The sequence below is a fragment of the Dysidea avara genome, chromosome 14 (genome assembly GCF_963678975.1).
Source record: "Dysidea avara chromosome 14, odDysAvar1.4, whole genome shotgun sequence".
NCBI classification, from domain to species: Eukaryota; Metazoa; Porifera; class Demospongiae; order Dictyoceratida; family Dysideidae; genus Dysidea; species Dysidea avara.
This window is the reverse complement of record NC_089285.1, coordinates 12,202,971-12,220,968: the sequence shown is the minus strand read 5'-3', so window position 1 is coordinate 12,220,968 and position 17,998 is coordinate 12,202,971. Positions and strand designations below refer to the sequence as shown.

At 37.5% G+C, this 17,998-nt stretch overlaps 3 protein-coding genes across 4 annotated transcripts in view; 1 reads left to right on the top strand and 2 right to left on the bottom strand.

Moving 5' to 3' along the window:
* LOC136244655 (protein PET100 homolog, mitochondrial-like) overlaps nucleotides 1-17,998 on the bottom strand; it is a 31,950-nt gene that overhangs the window by 9,765 nt on the left and 4,187 nt on the right. The window lies entirely within an intron of this gene.
* Nucleotides 577-8,548, top strand: LOC136244261 (uncharacterized). 2 transcript variants are annotated; one of them, XM_066035807.1, is made up of 15 exons: nucleotides 577-774; nucleotides 828-905; nucleotides 1,468-1,582; nucleotides 3,398-3,551; nucleotides 4,364-4,427; nucleotides 4,574-4,676; nucleotides 5,565-5,658; nucleotides 5,705-5,864; nucleotides 6,352-6,419; nucleotides 6,599-6,694; nucleotides 6,745-6,859; nucleotides 7,007-7,073; nucleotides 7,681-7,780; nucleotides 7,973-8,098; nucleotides 8,147-8,548. In XM_066035807.1, exons 1-15 carry the CDS (start codon nucleotides 630-632, stop codon nucleotides 8,432-8,434), a joined length of 1,773 nt encoding a protein of 590 aa, XP_065891879.1. In that variant the 5' UTR covers nucleotides 577-629; the 3' UTR covers nucleotides 8,435-8,548. The 2 variants fall into 2 exon arrangements, with proteins under 2 accessions (XP_065891879.1, XP_065891880.1); XM_066035808.1 differs by lacking the exons at nucleotides 577-774; nucleotides 828-905; nucleotides 1,468-1,582 and adding an exon at nucleotides 3,235-3,304 and having other exon boundaries at nucleotides 8,147-8,547.
* LOC136244262 (uncharacterized) lies at nucleotides 8,409-17,204 on the bottom strand. Its single transcript, XM_066035809.1, has 8 exons — nucleotides 16,566-17,204; nucleotides 12,870-12,938; nucleotides 12,494-12,583; nucleotides 10,586-10,705; nucleotides 9,345-9,455; nucleotides 9,034-9,183; nucleotides 8,717-8,860; nucleotides 8,409-8,661 (listed from the first exon to the last, which is right to left on the bottom strand). The coding sequence occupies exons 1-8, from the start codon at nucleotides 17,133-17,135 to the stop codon at nucleotides 8,572-8,574; spliced, it is 1,344 nt and encodes a 447-aa protein (XP_065891881.1). The 5' UTR covers nucleotides 17,136-17,204; the 3' UTR covers nucleotides 8,409-8,571.

Here is a 17,998-nt window from a genome sequence, read left to right as displayed (position 1 = left end):
CTCTGCCTCGCTAGTCTCGTCCCCAGCCGCCCACGCGTTTGATCACGCGAATACCCGCGCTTGAAGTCTTCGCGTGATCGAGCACGTGGGCGGCTGGGGACGAGACTACTGGGGTAAGTTTTTTTTGGGAGATATAAAGAAAATAAGATTAGAACATACAAACAATTAAATCAAAAACTGAGTCTCTGATTGCACCAAAGCCACAGGAGCACTTTTGATGTAATGACCTTGTGAAGATCGCGCTCCTCTAATGCACTGGCCACTGGATTGCTGAACGCAGCAAACAAAATGACAATTTACATCTAATCCATCCTAGTACTGTGGTATAAGGGTCATTAAGTGGAATCTGCTGGTCGCTTCCGTTTTCCTATAATTCCACTTACCCAGACTATTGCCTCGCCTGAAGCCGGATGCCTGCGCTAAAACTAAGTCAGTCTGTAGTCTCGTGCCCAGACCGCTTTTTTTCTTTTTGTGTGGGGGCGGAGAAAAAAGCGGTCTGGGCACGAGACTAGTCAGTCTGTGCATTGATAGTCTGGCGCCGCCCGCCCCTTCGCAAAAAGTTACTTTATGCGAAGGGGCGGGCGGCGCCAGACTAGTGCATTGAGTGGACTCGTAGATATTCTTTTCAAATGAATAAGTGTTTTGGATGCTGCATTTGGCTGACCCTGATGTATTCTACAATTTGCAATAGCGCTCAGTTCAATTGGAAGCCAGGTTTCCACATTACACCTGAACGAGGATGGCTTAATGATCCACACCCAGCTTTTTCGAGAGGTCAGCCACGCCCATTTCTACCAGCTATTAATACATAAGTGTTCTTCATCTAGATCCTAAAGGTCTGTATCATGTCTTCTATCAATGTAATCCGAACTCAACCCTCCCACCATGGGCCCCTGGACAACAAGGTAACTATTATTCAAACATTGTAATAGATCTTTTTTGGGAGGAACTGTAAAGAATGGACTATCGACCCAGACTGATTGAACTAGATTTTGTAGTTACCTTATAGGGCTTTTTCTTATTGTATGTATGTATGTATGTATGTATGTATGTATGTATGTATGTATGTATGTATGTATGTATGTATGTATGTATGTATGTATGTATGTATGTATGTATGTATGTATGTATGTAGCTATGTATGCATGTATGTATGTATGTATGTATGTATGTATGTATGTATGTATGTATGTATGTATGTATGTATGTATGTATGTATGTATGTATGTATGTATGTATGTATGTATGTATGTATGTATGTATGTATGCATGTAGTTACACTTTTTCTTTCCTTGCCATGCACACAACTGACTAGCTACTGTGTAGATCAGATCTGTGGTCGCATGTTAGTCCGAGGATTCACATACTTGTCTCTTTTTTTTTGTTTTGTTGTTATTGTTGTACACATTCATCATAATCATGATGGTCTTCTCTCGACTTACCTGGTAACATATATAACCTACACAGATCACTGGTGTCATGACAGCAGTGAGGATTTGGCTTCCTGGTCACGTAATCCTCCCCCTGGTATACCTGATGGATCAGCTTCAGGTTCAGTTATTCAACTAAACTACAATGGAAGGTATGCAGATATACTGATCTTGGCAGCCACCTAGTTATTGTGTAGCTTTAAGGATCATAATATGCATAGATAATATAATTCTGTAAAAGACTAGGGTGCACCATTACAGTGTAAGGGCTGGAACCCTAGACCATGTGGGTCTTCCTTATATTATTCTTATTGACATGTTCCAAATACCCTGCACAAGTACATAATACTATACAATCAGTCCACAGCTCTGTAACATCACTCTTTCCCTACAAAGTTTAGGCCTCCAAGCTTGACTGTTTCATAGATGCATCATCACTCTTCTTCTAAGCTCCTCTTGTCACTTCTATAAGTTCACTACATTCTTCACCACAGCACATCTATCCAATGATAACACTTCCAGTCCTTGCTCACACTCTCAACATCCCTCCCAGATGCTAGTCCACCTACTATCCCTTCACAGTTGTCTCCTTACATGGCCACACAAATTACAAGACTTGGTCCTCTAGTTGCCCCTCCCTCCCTCTCTGTCTCTCTCCACTCAGCTCCTGGTTCTCCTGTGATCTGACGAGACCCAACTGGCCTTCTTATGTGTCTCGGTCCCATGTCTGGTCTCTATGCCGGGGGGGGGGGGGGGGGGGGTTTACTCCAGGGCTCTCAGTTTCACCCAGAGAGCTCTCTGGATGCCTTTAGTGATTATCCTCAAAAGTTATTGGCAGCAAATGTCTTCCTCCAATGATTGAACTCCTAGTTGTCACAGCAACTTCTGTACTGTTTCTATCTAGGGGAAACCTCCAATGTAACGGACTGGGGTTCCCTGTTACAGCACAAGGGCTAGAATCCTAGACCATTTATGCACCCTGTATTATTCTTATTGACATGTCCCAAATAGCTAACACTGCATGCATGCATACAAGTACACACTATATACAACCCACAGCTCTGTTACAATTATATTACTATATCAGTGGTATGGTATATATTAGAAATCACGAAGTTGTACAAAGTATCAAAATGCAAGTAAGGGGCATGGTCTTGATGAAATGGCACTAACTTGTTCATAGCCATTGTGTGTTTAATTTGCGGCAATGTTTACAAAGAAGTAACATTGTATAAAGGATCTATGGTGTAAGTAAATGCATCAGAAAGGATATGAGACTTGCGCTCAAGGTATTTTTGCTTGTACTGATCATAGTATCCTCCAATTGGCATGGTTAATCTGCCTCACAATATCTATACTAGGCAAACTTAGACATTGTTTTTTTTTTCGACTTGCATCACTTTCCACCTCACCACTTCAATTTTTTCCATTGTTGCACAGCAGGGGCGGATCCAGGAGCTGGCAAGGGGAGGGGCACAAACAGGCTGAGTTGTAGCTAGGTGGTTGGGGAACTTCTCTTGTTAGTTGCTGCATTTTTGAAGCAGCAAATAATCACCACTTAGTAGTGTCTCACTGTTGATTCTTGACATTTAGGCTTTTGCAGATGGTTGTGAAGTCTTAAAGCTGTGTAAAAGGCTATGAATCTCTTAAACTACAGCAACACGATGATTATTTTTAGAGGCGCTTAGTACGCACGAAGGTGCTGGGGGCAATTTCAGTTAGTTTGACTTTGGTTTGCTTTGATTTCAGGTGAATTTATAAATGCTACTAAGATTTGCACGTTTTCATGAGTTAATTGATCTAGCCCAATTGCAACTATTTTAACCACTGGGGGAAAAGGACTGGAGGACTACTGGTTGTCTAGACATACTGTGGTACTCTAATATGCACCATTGATTGAAGCTAAATTACATTCCTGTTGTAAATTACCGTGTAAATTACCATGTAAATCTTAATTTAATTTGTAGTGGTGTGGCCGTATATGGCATATCTAAAGGGGTTGGTCTAAGCATTAGTATGGACAAGGATCTGATGACATGGAACACTTCCTCACCTGCTCCAATAATCACTACCCCCAGCTCTATCAATGCTTCATATGTTGGTGATCCTCACATATGGCAGGTATATATACCACACATCAGTGTACCTACTGCCAACTGTTTGTAATATTAGTAAATACTGCATAGAAGTAAGTCAGACAGATTAGCATTTCACCAACTTAAAATCTATTTCTCAACTGCTAGACATGTGTGTATTTTTTTTCAAGTAGACATATGACCATATTTTACATAATAAATAAAGCATTGAAATAAAAAATCAACAGTCAAGCTGTAGCTCTCCTTCAGCAACAGCCAGGGATGCAGCATTTTTCATCACTGGGTGTCCAGCTGAAGAGCGGCTGCTCCTAATGCACATAATGGCATATCTCAACATAGCAAAAGAGATTCGACATTGTAGCCAACCCATAAGAAATTGTAGTAAATGTTGAAGTACAGTCTCCACACCTTTAGGTGGTACCATAGGCGGTGGAGACGGGGGGGCCATGGCCCCCCACTTTTTGGGACACTGTTTGCAAGAAAAGATCGAGATACTCTAATATAACTACTGAATAACTTTCCTCCCACTTTTGACTTACACGCTCAGCCAGCCGTTTATAAAAAAAAACAGTGCCTCACAAGCCATACCTCCCGAGGATGACAACACCAAGGGAGTAAACACACCATGCTCAACTTCACGCACACGTTCACAGTATACTCATGTTTCTTTGATGGTTCAAAGAAACGTCATGCTAGTCATGTATGTTCTAGGTAGAGATTGCTCTCATTTTACAGCAAATTTTTCAATAATTGTTACCTCCAACAAATTAAATTAAGATTTTTCACTTTACAGTCAATGTAGTATGTGTATGCATGACTATTGTTTTATACCTATAGGAAGAGCCATCTGGTGATTACATGGTGCTGGTTGGGTCTGCTCAAGGTGATCCAACTAAAACTGGTATGATCTTTATAGCTCACTTGCAATATTGAACTTTGAAGTATAATAATAGCATGCTGAAGACTTGTACAGTGTACTGTTACTAGCTTACAGCCTAGTATAAACTTCTTAGCTTAAATTATTTACACATTCATTTTCACTGATAGGGAGCATTCCACAGGCATTATTATTTAACAGCAGTAACTTGATAAACTGGGAGTATGTATCAACTGTGTGGATTGGAAACAGTACCCTTGGACCTAGAGCAGAGTATGTGTACAATATGTATATATCTGTATATTGCATTTCTACTTGGTTATTGATCCTGATATTGGGATGTTTCACTATTTTAGCTGCTGTGAGTTCAATGCAAACATATGATGGGTATTAACATAGGTGGTGAAAATGGACCAAGGACAATAATTGCAACAGCGAGATATTTAATTGAGCAGTTTAATAATCTAACAGAACAGTCAGTCACTTTATATTTCTTCAATAATTGTGAGACAGGTTATAGAGCCCACTGTTTCACTGAATATTTTGCCAGCAGTGGAAGCTACGTGCATTTAAAAAAAACTTCGACAAAAAACATAAGAAAGTGGGGGAAAAATGTTGTCTTAGCTGGGGCTCGAACCCTGGCATCCATATTCATGGTCTATACTTGTAACCACTGTACCACCAGTGCTGCAGCTACTGATCTGCATTAGTTTCTACGTTATAAATGTCCAACTGAAGTGAAGAAGAAACCAAAGCTGAACCCGACCCTAACCCTAATGCTAATACTACTTGTCATATGCCCTAAACGTACAAGACTTGAGGCAAACTACTGGTCATATGTCCTAAAGTCGAATACTCGGGGAATACTCAGGGAATACTACTATGCCGGCACAATAGCCATTCATACTTGTTAACCAGTACCAGCACAATATCCACTATGTAATTGTCAATATAGTTATATTTACAAAAACGTATTGCAGATATAAAATTACCTCCATGTACGTATGTTATATGCTTCAAATTCCACTGTGTAGCTTCAATTGCCAAAGTTGCCTTCTCGCTCCCCCCTCCCCCCATACGTAACTCTTTGGTCTGTTCTGGGTACTAAACCATAATACTTTAAATACTGTGAGATGTTGTCAAGTATCTTGTTTTCTACAGGTGTGTAGACATGTTTCCTATTACTGATCAACTCTATGTGTATATCTACTCATCTCCCAACCTGGGGAAATCACTATGGTTTGTTGGCAAAATGGTGAGACTGATATTGCAAAGCCTACCGTCATCATCATCATTTTCAGGGAGCTGGTTACAAATTCCAAACAGTTTCAAAAGGAATGGTTGACTATGGTCACTTCTATGCTGCTAATAGTTTCTTTGATTCACATGGTAGGAGGATAGTGTATGGTTGGATATCAGAGTCTCTATCTGATGATACTATTCATAAAAATGGCTGGGCAGGTAATATGGTAGATGTCCTATGGTGACTAGTACATGCTAGTAGTTTCTGTAGCACTCTTCATCACAACTCATAAACACATTGTAAATTCCTATATAACTAAAGTTTATAACAACCATAGCATGTAGTAACATGCAACATAAAATATTGTGAAATAAACTTTTACATTTTTCAAAAGCTTCGTTAATTGTACCTATATGTAGATTCATGGTTCAATTGTATGTTTTCCAGATTGATTTAGAATTTGAAATTAGTGCTACCATTTCCACCACGGACAGTCAGAACACTAAATCAGGTTGATTAATGCATGGCATTAGTAGTGCTGCAAGAAAAGATAAAAGCAATTTGTAAAGCTAGCAAAATACAGTGTATGGTATTATCTATGAGATACTTTCAGACCATGTACTGAATCCAAAAGTCATTTGTACAGGCACAACAATAAAGGCTCACTATATAGCTGTAATGATAGTGTATATTTTATATCCTTAGGTATGCAGAGTGTACCACGGGTAATATCATTGTCTCCTGATAACACCTTGTTGTTCAACCCTGTGGAGGTTAGTACTGTACAAGACTTTCACTTGAGAAGGGAAGGCCTGGGGGGTTGTAATTGATGAAATGCATAGTAATAATTTTCACCAGTACCGCTAGGCAGTACTCAGGTATAGAGTCACACTCATTCATACCTTAAGGTCTAATGTAAGCAATGTCACTTATTTACATGTTATGTTCGCAGGAGCTAAGTTTGCTACATGGAGATCACTTGGGCTACTTTAATCAAATACCTCTTCCAGAAAATGCAACATACAAACTTGGGGGCATGGGAAATCAAGTCAGCAGTATTTCATTATCGCTACATGTAGAGTTATTGTTTCATATTAGCTCCACATGGTAGTGACCATAATGGGAAAGTTCTCTCCCAACAGCAAGGTGGGAATCTTTGTTTTAGCTGATGAAAATATGAAAGAATATACTGCTATTAATATCCAAAATTCTGGTAAGTATGTTTAGTACTAGTTAGTATGGTACTCTTACATGATTATCATGAAGAAGTATATATATTAATCATGTTTTGTTATATAATCTCTAGCATGCAGATTGGTTTAATGTAAGATGCTTTAATGAAGCTATATTGTTTATTCAGATACCAATTGTAATCATATTGGACAATGGTCAGTTGGTACAAATATACCAGGAGCAGATTATACCAAGTATGTAAATAGTGTCCTATTCTATATCAGTGAATGTACTACCGTAAATCAGGAAAAATTTGTCGTCAAAATTTTCACCACTGGCTGTATCGACAAAAATTAAAACGACGAATTATTTTTAACTATTATACAGATAATTCGTGTATAAAATATTAACGTATATGTATCAGCAGTTCTATATCAGGTAGCTATAGAACAGCTTGTGATGGTAATGGATTTCAAGACTACTCAGTGGTTTCATACACGTTGTTTACCTCAGGTTGAAGGCGGTTCTCTATACTAGTTAAAGCATCAGTTTGCTCATGCTATATGCAAAATGTAGCACTCAAAGAGTGGTCTCAAGATAAAATATAGTACATTTATCTCTCTCACCTACTCTTTCAGTGTGCTTTATTTCTTGTATAGAGCAGTTGCAGTGATGCTTTGACATATATAAAATCTGGTATCACTTACCTGGTGCATAACCACTGAAAATGGATTTAGAGTGGGAAGAGTTTACTCTTGCTCTAAATCCATTACATATACAATTTATTACCTATGGGATTTTTGCAAACATGCCATTTTATACACATTATACTGTTATGTTTGATACACATCCTGTACACAGTTTCAAGGTGGATGGACATGATCCAACATTATGTCAGAAAGCTTGTTGTGCAGACTCTGGTTGTGTGGCTTGGACGTTTGCTGATCCTCAGCCACTGCTGGTGAGTATGCCACTAATAACACACAATAGACATAGTGTTTGTCAGATTTAGTATGTAGCTACACCTTGTCATTTATAACATTAAATGCGTGAATTTAACTTTCAAATCAACTTTCACTCAGAAATTTATGTACAAATGAATACTCCATGTACTGCTTTGAGAAAACTTCATATGTACACACCACACTTGTAGACTGTTGACTATGGCAACAACTCTGCATTCCCTTGTGTGTCTCACGAGACTTGTTGTTGGCTAAAACATGCAAACCGATCTCCTGTACCACGTGTGAACTGCACATCAGGAACCACTTCAACCCAGGTGAGATCAGTTACCAGACTACCCAGTGTATGATATGTACTTTATCAGTTACAACTGGAAGTTTCAACAATTAATTCAAGTTTACTACCTGCCACTAATGTAACAAAGTCGTCTTATACTGCTCAAGTGAATAGCCATGACCAGTTAGTAACTCTGGAGATAATGGTAGACAAGAGCGCAGTGGAGGTGTTTGTGAACAAGGGTGAAGCAGTGATCACCTCCCGAGTCTACCCCACCCTAGCCAGCTCCAATAGTGTTATCCTCTTTACTGAGAATACTTCAGCAATGTTTACTGTTGATGCGTGGGTAATGAAGGATGCATACAAAGAGACATAAAAACTACAATCGTGATTTTACATTGTGTTTCAGTGAATTTGTATAAGTGTTCCCTGTATATAAATTAACAATTATAAAACACGCCAACATTTGAGGGTCATAAAATAATGTACAAATAGAGCAATGTAGTGAAATTTCTAACATGAACAAGATTTTTTATTGGCATCAACTGTTCCTGTTACATGTATTACATTTTCTGATTCTTCACTAGTAGCATTGTCCAGAGCCTAGAATATAATAAAGATTTCAAATGTAAAACAGGCAAACAAGTTTGGGTCTTACCAAAGTCACTACTCTTCCAAACAGCTCATCCATACCAAAACCAGTCACTGCAGACACCAATATGAAGTCTTTCATTTCAAGATCAAAAGCTTTTTGTCTAGCCTTCCTCTTAATGTTTGCATGTTCAGAAGGTAGCAAGTCACTCTACAGTGGAAAAGTATATGTTAGGCCACATGCACTGAATAGAAACCACGCAGGTAGTTTACTGTGTAACATAATTACAACTGCATGGCAAGCTTGTTACAATTGGGAATCAACACTTTCACCTATGATATGCTCCACAGACAAGATTCATTAAGTATGTTATAAATCCAGACCTTATTTCCTGCCAGAACAACTGGAATGTTCCTTTTCTCTGAAGGCAATCTGTCGTGCAGCTGCTTGAGCCACCAGTGTACTGAATTGAGTGTGTTTTCTGACACCAGGTCAAACACTATTACAGCAGCATCACTTTTTTTGTAAACGTTCTACAGAATATACAACGTCATAATTATACGTAGGAATCTAGGATAACATATAACTACAGCTGGTGGAGAGTTGATACACAGTAAATAAATAATTAGCTAACCCAACCATACAGTAATGAATGCAGAACACAACTGGTTCTTATTACAGAAAGATCACTCACTGCAGTAATAGAGTTGAATCTCTCCTGTCCCATAGTGTCCCACAGGTACAACTTTACATTGATGTTCTTCTCTTTGTGATGTACATACTGAGTGAAGTAGCCAGTGCCACACTAACCAGTATATAAGTCAACAACTGGTATAACTTGCTAGTGTCTACTGCATATTTATTGACACCCAACTCATGAGTTTGAGTATAGCCATAAGCAGGAGCAGATTCAGGGTTTGGCAAGGATAGTAGGTATACTAGGATATACTAGTAGGTGCACTAGGATAGTAGGTATATGGAGTGGGGGTGGGGCACAGTCCCCCAGAAGTATATGTTTCATGATTGAAAATTTTACTGTACACAAATATCTAATATATGTATAGTAATAATGCTTTCTAAGTGGCCTACATCAATCAAGAGTTGTACGGATCAGTGACAGTTATAAGTAGTTTGATTATGATCCTATTGTCAAATAAAAGGCATACAAAGGACCAGGTGCATTACATCTGCAAAATTCCTAGCAGACCCATGGGATGGTGCTGCAGATACCAGTTTTTGTATATATACTCAGCAACTGTGCATGCATGGAAAGTTCTAATAGTGTTACATGCGGTGACTGTTAGAGTACTACTCTATTAGAGTATCTTGATCTTGTTTGAAGTTTTGCTTGTAGCTTTATTGAGAAGAGGGACGTGCCCCCCTGTGCCCCACTTGGACTCGTCATCGATAAGGGCACAGTTAATGGAGAAAACTTAATGACTGTCAATGGCACTATAAACCAGTTCACTCCCTTGTGGTATCTGTGAATGGACTGCTATCGTTGTGTGGCAAAGTGATTTATATTTTCCATTTGTCTTCCTACTTAGTATTTTTTGTCTCTCATTTGTTGTAGTATATAATAGAGAGATGAGGTGGTATAGTGAGTTGGGCATCAACAATGGCCTTAGTCTCAAGGATTATGGTAATGATGGGGTCTACTTTATAAACTTTTTTGTCAATTTGTGTATAGGTGTTATTTTTGTAGTCTAGGGAATTATGTGGGTGCATTTTAGTACCACTCAGACTGGAATAAGCTTTAATTCTTCAAATACGATAATAATTAAATCCACAAAGTCAAATAAGATAGTTATAAATATTTCATTTTCATAAACGAAATAATTTTGATTCATTATTATGTACTTGGAAAGTACTGCATAAAATACTGTAACACTTGTGGGTGTCTATGTCACATACAAATATTTGTCAAAAGGATACAGTTGGCTTTGGAGTTCCACATTCCCCAAATATATATTGAAGAATAATAGATGTCTTCCCTACGGAGGAGTCTCCCACCAGAATGATTTTCATATCTCGTGCTTCTTGTAGTTTCTCATGCTAGTTAACATATTTATAGTCACATTATCAGATTTAGTCTCCAGTAGATTGAATGATACATAGTCACCAAAACAAACTGGCTTAATTACATTTCCATCCTACCTCTCTACACAGTCTATCCAGGCATGGCAACAGTTTCCTCATGGATACAACACTGAGGACTGGCTATGATTCTTTTCATATATATGTGAGTATGTATGTGTGTTCATTGTAATTGACATATTAACAGTGGTGGTACAGTGTGTGGTAGGCATGACAATAAATCCCACTATTGATAGCAGCCTGTAGGCTTGTTACAAATGCTGTTATAACTCCTTGATCATTGATTTGATTACAATTCCTTGAAAGAGATAGTACCTCAATACTTTACTTGAGGAATGCAAGAAAATTTAGCTAGCTTTGTCGGCGGCTTAGGTATAGTAGGCATGAAAACAAATTGCAATTGATTTTTCTAAAATCATGGGTAACATTTTACCAACCCAAATGAACTTTGGGTTACAAATTTACTGTAATATGTTCTCAAAGCTTGAAGAGAATCAAAAAGGTTACGTGTGTTCTGACAAATTTTCTAAGTAAGAAGAATAAGAAAAACACAAACATTGAAGGCAAATATCAGCTTAGTAATGCATGAACCACTTTTGCAGTACAAACCTTCCATACCTGAAATCTGTGGATGCATAAAAACTGCACTTTCTTAATACACACTTTGTCTGTTGAGTGCCTACACAGGAGTTTCTTGGCTGCGTGATACATTATATATGGTGTATCTTTATTATGGCCTGTCAAAGCATTATAAATAATAGTTGCAAACAGTTTTCAGTATGTATATATATATAGCAGTAGTATAGCTTCCATTGAGACGCTGCCTTGGTTGGGGTTGTGTGATGTACAACCATTTTATTTCAATAATCTTGATAAAATATACTGATGTGACATCATAGGACGGTATTGTAAATACAGTTGACATAAAGTCACATAGTGCAGAAAAATTTTCACTTCCTCAACCTCAACTAATCTGACATCTTTCCACAAGTTTTCCATCTGACTATGATTGATTTACAAAGATTTACTATTATCTCAATAACCTATTTTGTTATCTTTCTTACGATGGGTTTTTACTTAAATATCTCCCAAAAAAATTAAATGAAGAAAGTTTAGCTCTGCAAATGATTGAAATACTCTAATAGGGCAGTCACCTACCTTGACGCTAACAAGTGTGCCTTGTCTACTAAACTTTTTTGGCTACACCCTGACTATTATGTTGCATTGGGGGAATCCTGCAGCCTAATAGCAACCACCTACACAGCTGAAGTATACTTCATTCCCTCCTCAATAAGGTCACTTCATTATTATCAAGCTAGGCCAAAATTTATAGTTCCATAGGTGGCCTTATTAATAAGGTTTCACAGTACTATCAATAGAGATTACTACTCTTGGTACTGCATTTACTAGGATGTATATTATTCCATTGCTGTCTAAAAAATTTTCTTTCTCCATGCTAAAAGCATTTCTATGTGGGATAGGAGTAATCCTTGATTGTTAAATCCATTTAAACTGAGAAACCATTGTACTTACTCACAGAATCTATATTCCTCGAAATTTGTATGCATGTATTTACATAAAATGTTAGCAATGGCAACAGAACAAAAGCTATTTCAAAGTGAGGTAAATGGTAAATGCTATAGCAGTAGATAGAGTATATTTTTTCATTGCAATGCACGGTAAGAAGCTTAATAGTAAATAATAATTGTAGTTACTCAAATGACAACTACACATACATAAGATCACCTTCTGTAACACAGCCATTGAGACAGTCTCAGCTAAATTAGCTGGTCTCCGCAATGCTGTTGTGGGTGGTAATTTTGTCCTTGCTGGTTGCTAGGAAGAAATAACATCACTGAAAGGGCATTACTATCACAGTGGTAAAACTATATATACCGGTAGTACGTACATTATAAAAACTTTTGTACAAATTTAATATGGGTTGGCTTTGTAAACATTTTCACAAAGAAAATTTGAAGCATTCAGTAAGGAAAATATTGAGCCTGAAACATAGAATTTACTTAAAACAGTGAAACTCTCCCAAAAAAAGAATTCTAGTCACTTATATATATATATACACTGTAAGCATAAATACTTTCTTAGTGATGACCATTACACTCACAGATAGTGATGTTAGTGAGGAATGACAAGAGGAGTAAAAGTCGCTATCATCATGACTCTCAGATGTATCCTAAAAAACACATTAAATAAGTGACTTGATAATAACCTGATAATTATATACAATTCATACAGTAACAATCTTCATTCGATAATCCCTTCATCTGCTTAAAACAGAGGGAAAATCTATTCTTACAAAATACGATAAGAGACAACAGTCCAATAGCACTGGTGCCATGCAACAATAACCGATGACTATAATGATATGTGAAATTCTTGGCCTAAACATCCTCACTTTGTACTTTACTGGAAGAATTGAATGATTTTACTCATTTATTGATATGTGGGGATTTTAATATGAAAGATATTGTTTGGTCTAACATGTCAGTGAACCCAAGGAATACTCATGTTGAATCCTTCATAGACACTATTCAAGATCTTTTTTTATTCCAGCACATTCAAGAACCAACTCGTTTTAGACCAGGCACTACTCCCAGTTTGCTTGACCTCGTGTTTACAAATGAAGCTGATATGATCAATCACATTGATTATCTTCCAGGCTTGGGAAATAGTGATCATGTATGCATTCGTTTTCACCTATCTTGCTATTCTACCATCAAACCAAACCACACCCCTAGATACAATGTCAACAGAGCTGACTTTGACAATATGCGTGCAGCATTTCATATAATTACATGTAAGATGGTTTACTTCCTTTCTTATGAATAGGGGTAACAAAAGCAATTTTCCATTCCGATGGCAGAACACCAGACTGGAAAGACTTATTAAATAAAACGGACAGTGGAACTGATAGTTGGTCAGAAAATTATTTGAATATACGTGGAGGCCAACCCTCTGGACCTGGAGATTTATCTGTTTTTAGCCTATTCAATTCATCAAATACTAATGAAGCAGTTATTGTTATGTTTTCCAACTTTGGTACTGAAGCTTCTGGATCTAGGGCTGGAAAATTGGTTAAATTTTCATTAGTGAAAACACTTGCGAAATATGAATTTAATAATTCAGCCTTCTCTGGATCAGAAGTAGCTGCAGAACCATCAGGACGTTGGATACTATCAATACCAGATCTTGTTTTCATATTTGAGTTTACATAATGCCAAAAACTTTTAGGGCTTCTTCCAATGTTAGAGACTAGATGTTGTTCGTGATTAATCTTTAAATTTCTTGTTAGACATCGAAACTTATTTCTAGCTTCCTTAAAAGCTGTGTAGTCATGGTCAGCTTTGGACAAGGTATAATTTTTCCACAATTTCCGCTTTAATTTCTTCATTCTGAATGCCTCAGGAGACATGTAAATATTTCTTTTCTTCCTTACTCCCGTTGTTAGTGGTACAAATTTATCAATAATATCTTGAAATACTGTCTTGAAAAATCCCCATGCTTCTTGAGTATTCATAGGCTCCATGATGTCAGGCCAATCGATGGTAGACCTGTCAGTCTTACATCTACAGTAGTTAAGGTTATGGATTTCATTATTAAAACTAATATAATAGAACATCTAAACTCCAATAACTTGTTGACATCCCACCAGTTTGGCTTATTAGAGGGCCATTCGTGCACTACCCAGTTACTTCATGTTATGGATATTTTAACAAAATCACTTGATCGAGGAGTACCTGTTGATGTTATTTACATGGATCTGCAGAAAGCTTTTGATAGCATGCCACACAAACGTTTATTGTATAAGATTGAACACTATGGAATTACAGGCAACCTTCTTAGATGGATTGATGGATTTCTATCCAATAGGAGACAGTGCGTTGTATTAAATGGGGAAAAAATCATGTTGGCAAGATGTGAAGAGTGGCGTTCCACAAGGATCAATTCTAGGACCTCTTCTCTTCCTTATTTATGTTAATGATATGCCGAAATCCATCTCAAGTCATGTGTTTTTATTTGCAGACGATACCAAGCTTATACGAACCATTTCTACATTGGCAGACCATGTACAACTCCAAACTGATTTAGATAATCTAGCCAAATGGTGTGATGCGTGGCAACAGAAGTTCAATGCTACTAAATGTAAAGTGATTCACTTTGGTCAAGCCACACACAGCTTTGGAGGCTACTATCTTAATGGTGTCTCATTGGACTCAGTTAATTGTCATAAGGACTTGGGTATTATATTTGATGCGAATTTAAAGTTCCACCAACACGCTTCTGAAGTAGCTATGAAAGCGAACAGGGTATTGGCTTGTATGAAAAGAAGCTTTATCAATTTGAATGAATTTGTACTGTCACGATTCTACAAATCAATGGTTTGACCAATATTAGAATATGGAAATGTAATTTGAGGACCCCATTATGTATTGGACCAACGTAAACTTGAGGGTATGCAACGGCATGCTACAAAACTAGTACCATCTTTAAGAGACAAGTCTTACATAGATCGACTGACATCAATGAATTTACCATCTCTTTTGTACAGGCACAGATGTGGTGACTTAACATTTCTTTTCAAGATGTTGAATGGTTACTTCAATCCAACTTTTTCACTCTTTCCCGCAATACACAAACTAGAGGTCATGCATATAAATTACTTAAGCCCCCTGCTCACCATTCATGTCGGGTCAACTATTTTAGTACTAGAGTAATTAATGACTGGAACAATCTTACAAGTGATATTGTAGGAAATTCTTCATTGAATAATTTTAAATAAGCTATAGATAATTACTTTTATGACTATAGATTTATGTTAATGTAATAATTATATTCACAGTTAATTTTTGTTTATTGCATCTAATTTATGTATGTGTAGGTATGTAATTGAATGGGTGCACAGGCTTCTAAGCCTCAACCCAAATCACATCATAATCATAAAAACATGCTTGGGATCCAGTTACAATACAATCTCTGAGATTAGCAAAACTGTAATCTAGATATCTGTTAATACAGTGCCAATTATATATTATAGTGTTTTGGAAAGGGATCCAATACACACAACATCTGTGTACTTTGTGTGTGTGTGTGTGTGTGTGTGTGTGTGTGTGTGTGTGTGTGTGTGTGTGTGTGTGTGTGTGTGTGTGTGTGTGTGTGTGTGTGTGTGTGTGTGTGTGTGTGTGTGTGTGTGTGTGTGTTTGTGCACCCCTTTCAACCTCCAGTGTCCAACTGGTATATAGTTGATAAATACTATTGAAGTCATCAAGCAGCTAAGCCTTATTTAAAAGGTATCAAAAGCAAATCAAGATCCTAGACCTATCTTAGGTTATACAATCCAAGGAAACAGTGGCTCGATTCATTGTTGTCAATTAAATAAAAATCTTGATCCAATTTTTAATTCTAATCAAGGGGTTTGCAACTCCAAAAAATCCTGTACAAGATTTCAAATATTTGCAATTTTTTCAAGATTTCAAGCAATTATGGCAAGGTCTCAGAACATTTGAAATCTTAGATACCTGGAATAATAGCATCACATGATACATAGTATATGATAATATGCGGAATTCTTTCTCAAGTGTTCTCTGCAAACTTGTGGGGATGCTGGACGTAGCATACGTGACAATGCAAATACGTAAGTATATAGGAAATATACAGAACTTTACAATACAACAATTTTTAGAGATTTCAACAAGATTTCAAAGAGGGCTGTACGAGATTTCAAGGGAATTGTGGACCCCTTGATTCTAATTCTGCTGCATGCCAAATTGAGGTGTCCTATCAATTAAGGCTTACGACCAACCTTACGATCTCTGTGCTGTAGATGAGATTGAGACAGTCCGCTGTTATCAGGTAAGCAGTTGACTTTCACATTATACTCTCCAGGATGATTGAACTGCAGACAATATTGTGAACCTAGTTGCTGCGGAGAGATTATTGATGACATGGTACTTGGTGGTGATTCACCAGTCCTGGGATCAGGAGCTTGCTGATTAACATGAGATTGAGGTTGAGGTATCGACTGCACAATATTTCGTGGACGCTGCAACCTCTCACAATATTCATTTTCAATCCTACTAGCAAGTTCTATGTGTGGCTGATATAGAGTATCACCCCTTAGAGCAGCTAGCAGTGTTTTTAGTCCCCAATAGCCTTTTCCTCCCAGTACATTACTCAGTAAGAACACATTTCTGTTTGATGCTGTGCACCTGTCATTCTGTAGGGTTTCGCGCTGTGAGCTAGTGATCATTCCGGTAGACACCAAGTGAATTGTGATCTCGTCCACGTTAATCTGCAACACCAATTCTTTGTGCATATCTCTGAGAACGGTGTTGGCGATCTCGTTATCTTCTCTCACAGCATTAGCAGCCATGTAACACTGAGCCTGTTATAATGACACGATCGATAAACTAAGTCCATAAACACGGGACTTTCCCTTTGAGGTTCAATTTTATGTTATTAGCACTTTAAGGTGTGACGTTTAACCAAGTATATAATTATGGCAAGAGTACATAATAAAAATAGGGAGGGAGAGTGTCTAACTAGGACACCTTCAGCCAAAATCACTGCGTATTATAGAGCATCCACACATTGGTAGAGCAAAGGCTTTACTTTATTCAACACCTATCAACAGCACTCAACACCTATCAACAGATCTCTATAGTCAGTAAAAGTGTTGATTTGTTCAAAGATCATTGTCTTTTCAATAATACGCAGTGATTTTGTACAGGCTGTATTGGCAGTTAGACACTCTCCCTTCCTATTTTTATTATGTACTCTTGATTATGGTAGTTGCTGTCCTCAAAAATGTTCTACCTACACAAGAGCCTTGTTCGTCCATGTATCAGACACGCATAGGTATGCTGTCCACTGCTGACTCTTTCCCTCTCCTCGTTTCCGGTTCCCCAGGTTGACTACACAGTTTAGTTGCTTAATGATCCCCTTGGCTTGGATTGTTTTACTTACAATTAATTTTATTATTGTATTATGCAACCATTATTATTAATTACACAATTTTTTTAAATTACACAATTTGTGCAGTGTCAAATTGTAAAATAATCACAACACATCACAATACAGAGTATCATCTGGTTCCAGCTGCACAAATTACACAATTTGTGTAGCTGGAACCAAAGATGCTGGATGGCTAGGGAGCTACATGAGAACAAAACCATGCAATGCATACATAGCAACTACTAATACTACCAGATACTGACTGTGAATGTATTTGAAGAC

Bases quoted from the DNA above. Each gene is read 5' to 3' on its own strand.
- LOC136244262 (XM_066035809.1), bottom strand. From the start codon at position 17,135: ATGGCTGCTAATGCTGTGAGAGAAGATAACGAGATCGCCAACACCGTT. The intron at 12,584-12,869 runs GTGAGTGTAATG...ATTTCTTCCTAG, and splicing joins CCTCACTAACATCACTATCT to CAACCAGCAAGGACAAAATT. The intron at 8,662-8,716 runs GTAAGACCCAAA...ATTATATTCTAG, and splicing joins TTGGAAGAGTAGTGACTTTG to GCTCTGGACAATGCTACTAG.
- LOC136244261 (XM_066035807.1), top strand. From the start codon at position 630: ATGAATAAGTGTTTTGGATGCTGCATTTGGCTGACCCTGATGTATTCT. The intron at 906-1,467 runs GTAACTATTATT...TAACCTACACAG, and splicing joins ATGGGCCCCTGGACAACAAG to ATCACTGGTGTCATGACAGC. The intron at 6,860-7,006 runs GTAAGTATGTTT...TTGTTTATTCAG, and splicing joins TATTAATATCCAAAATTCTG to ATACCAATTGTAATCATATT.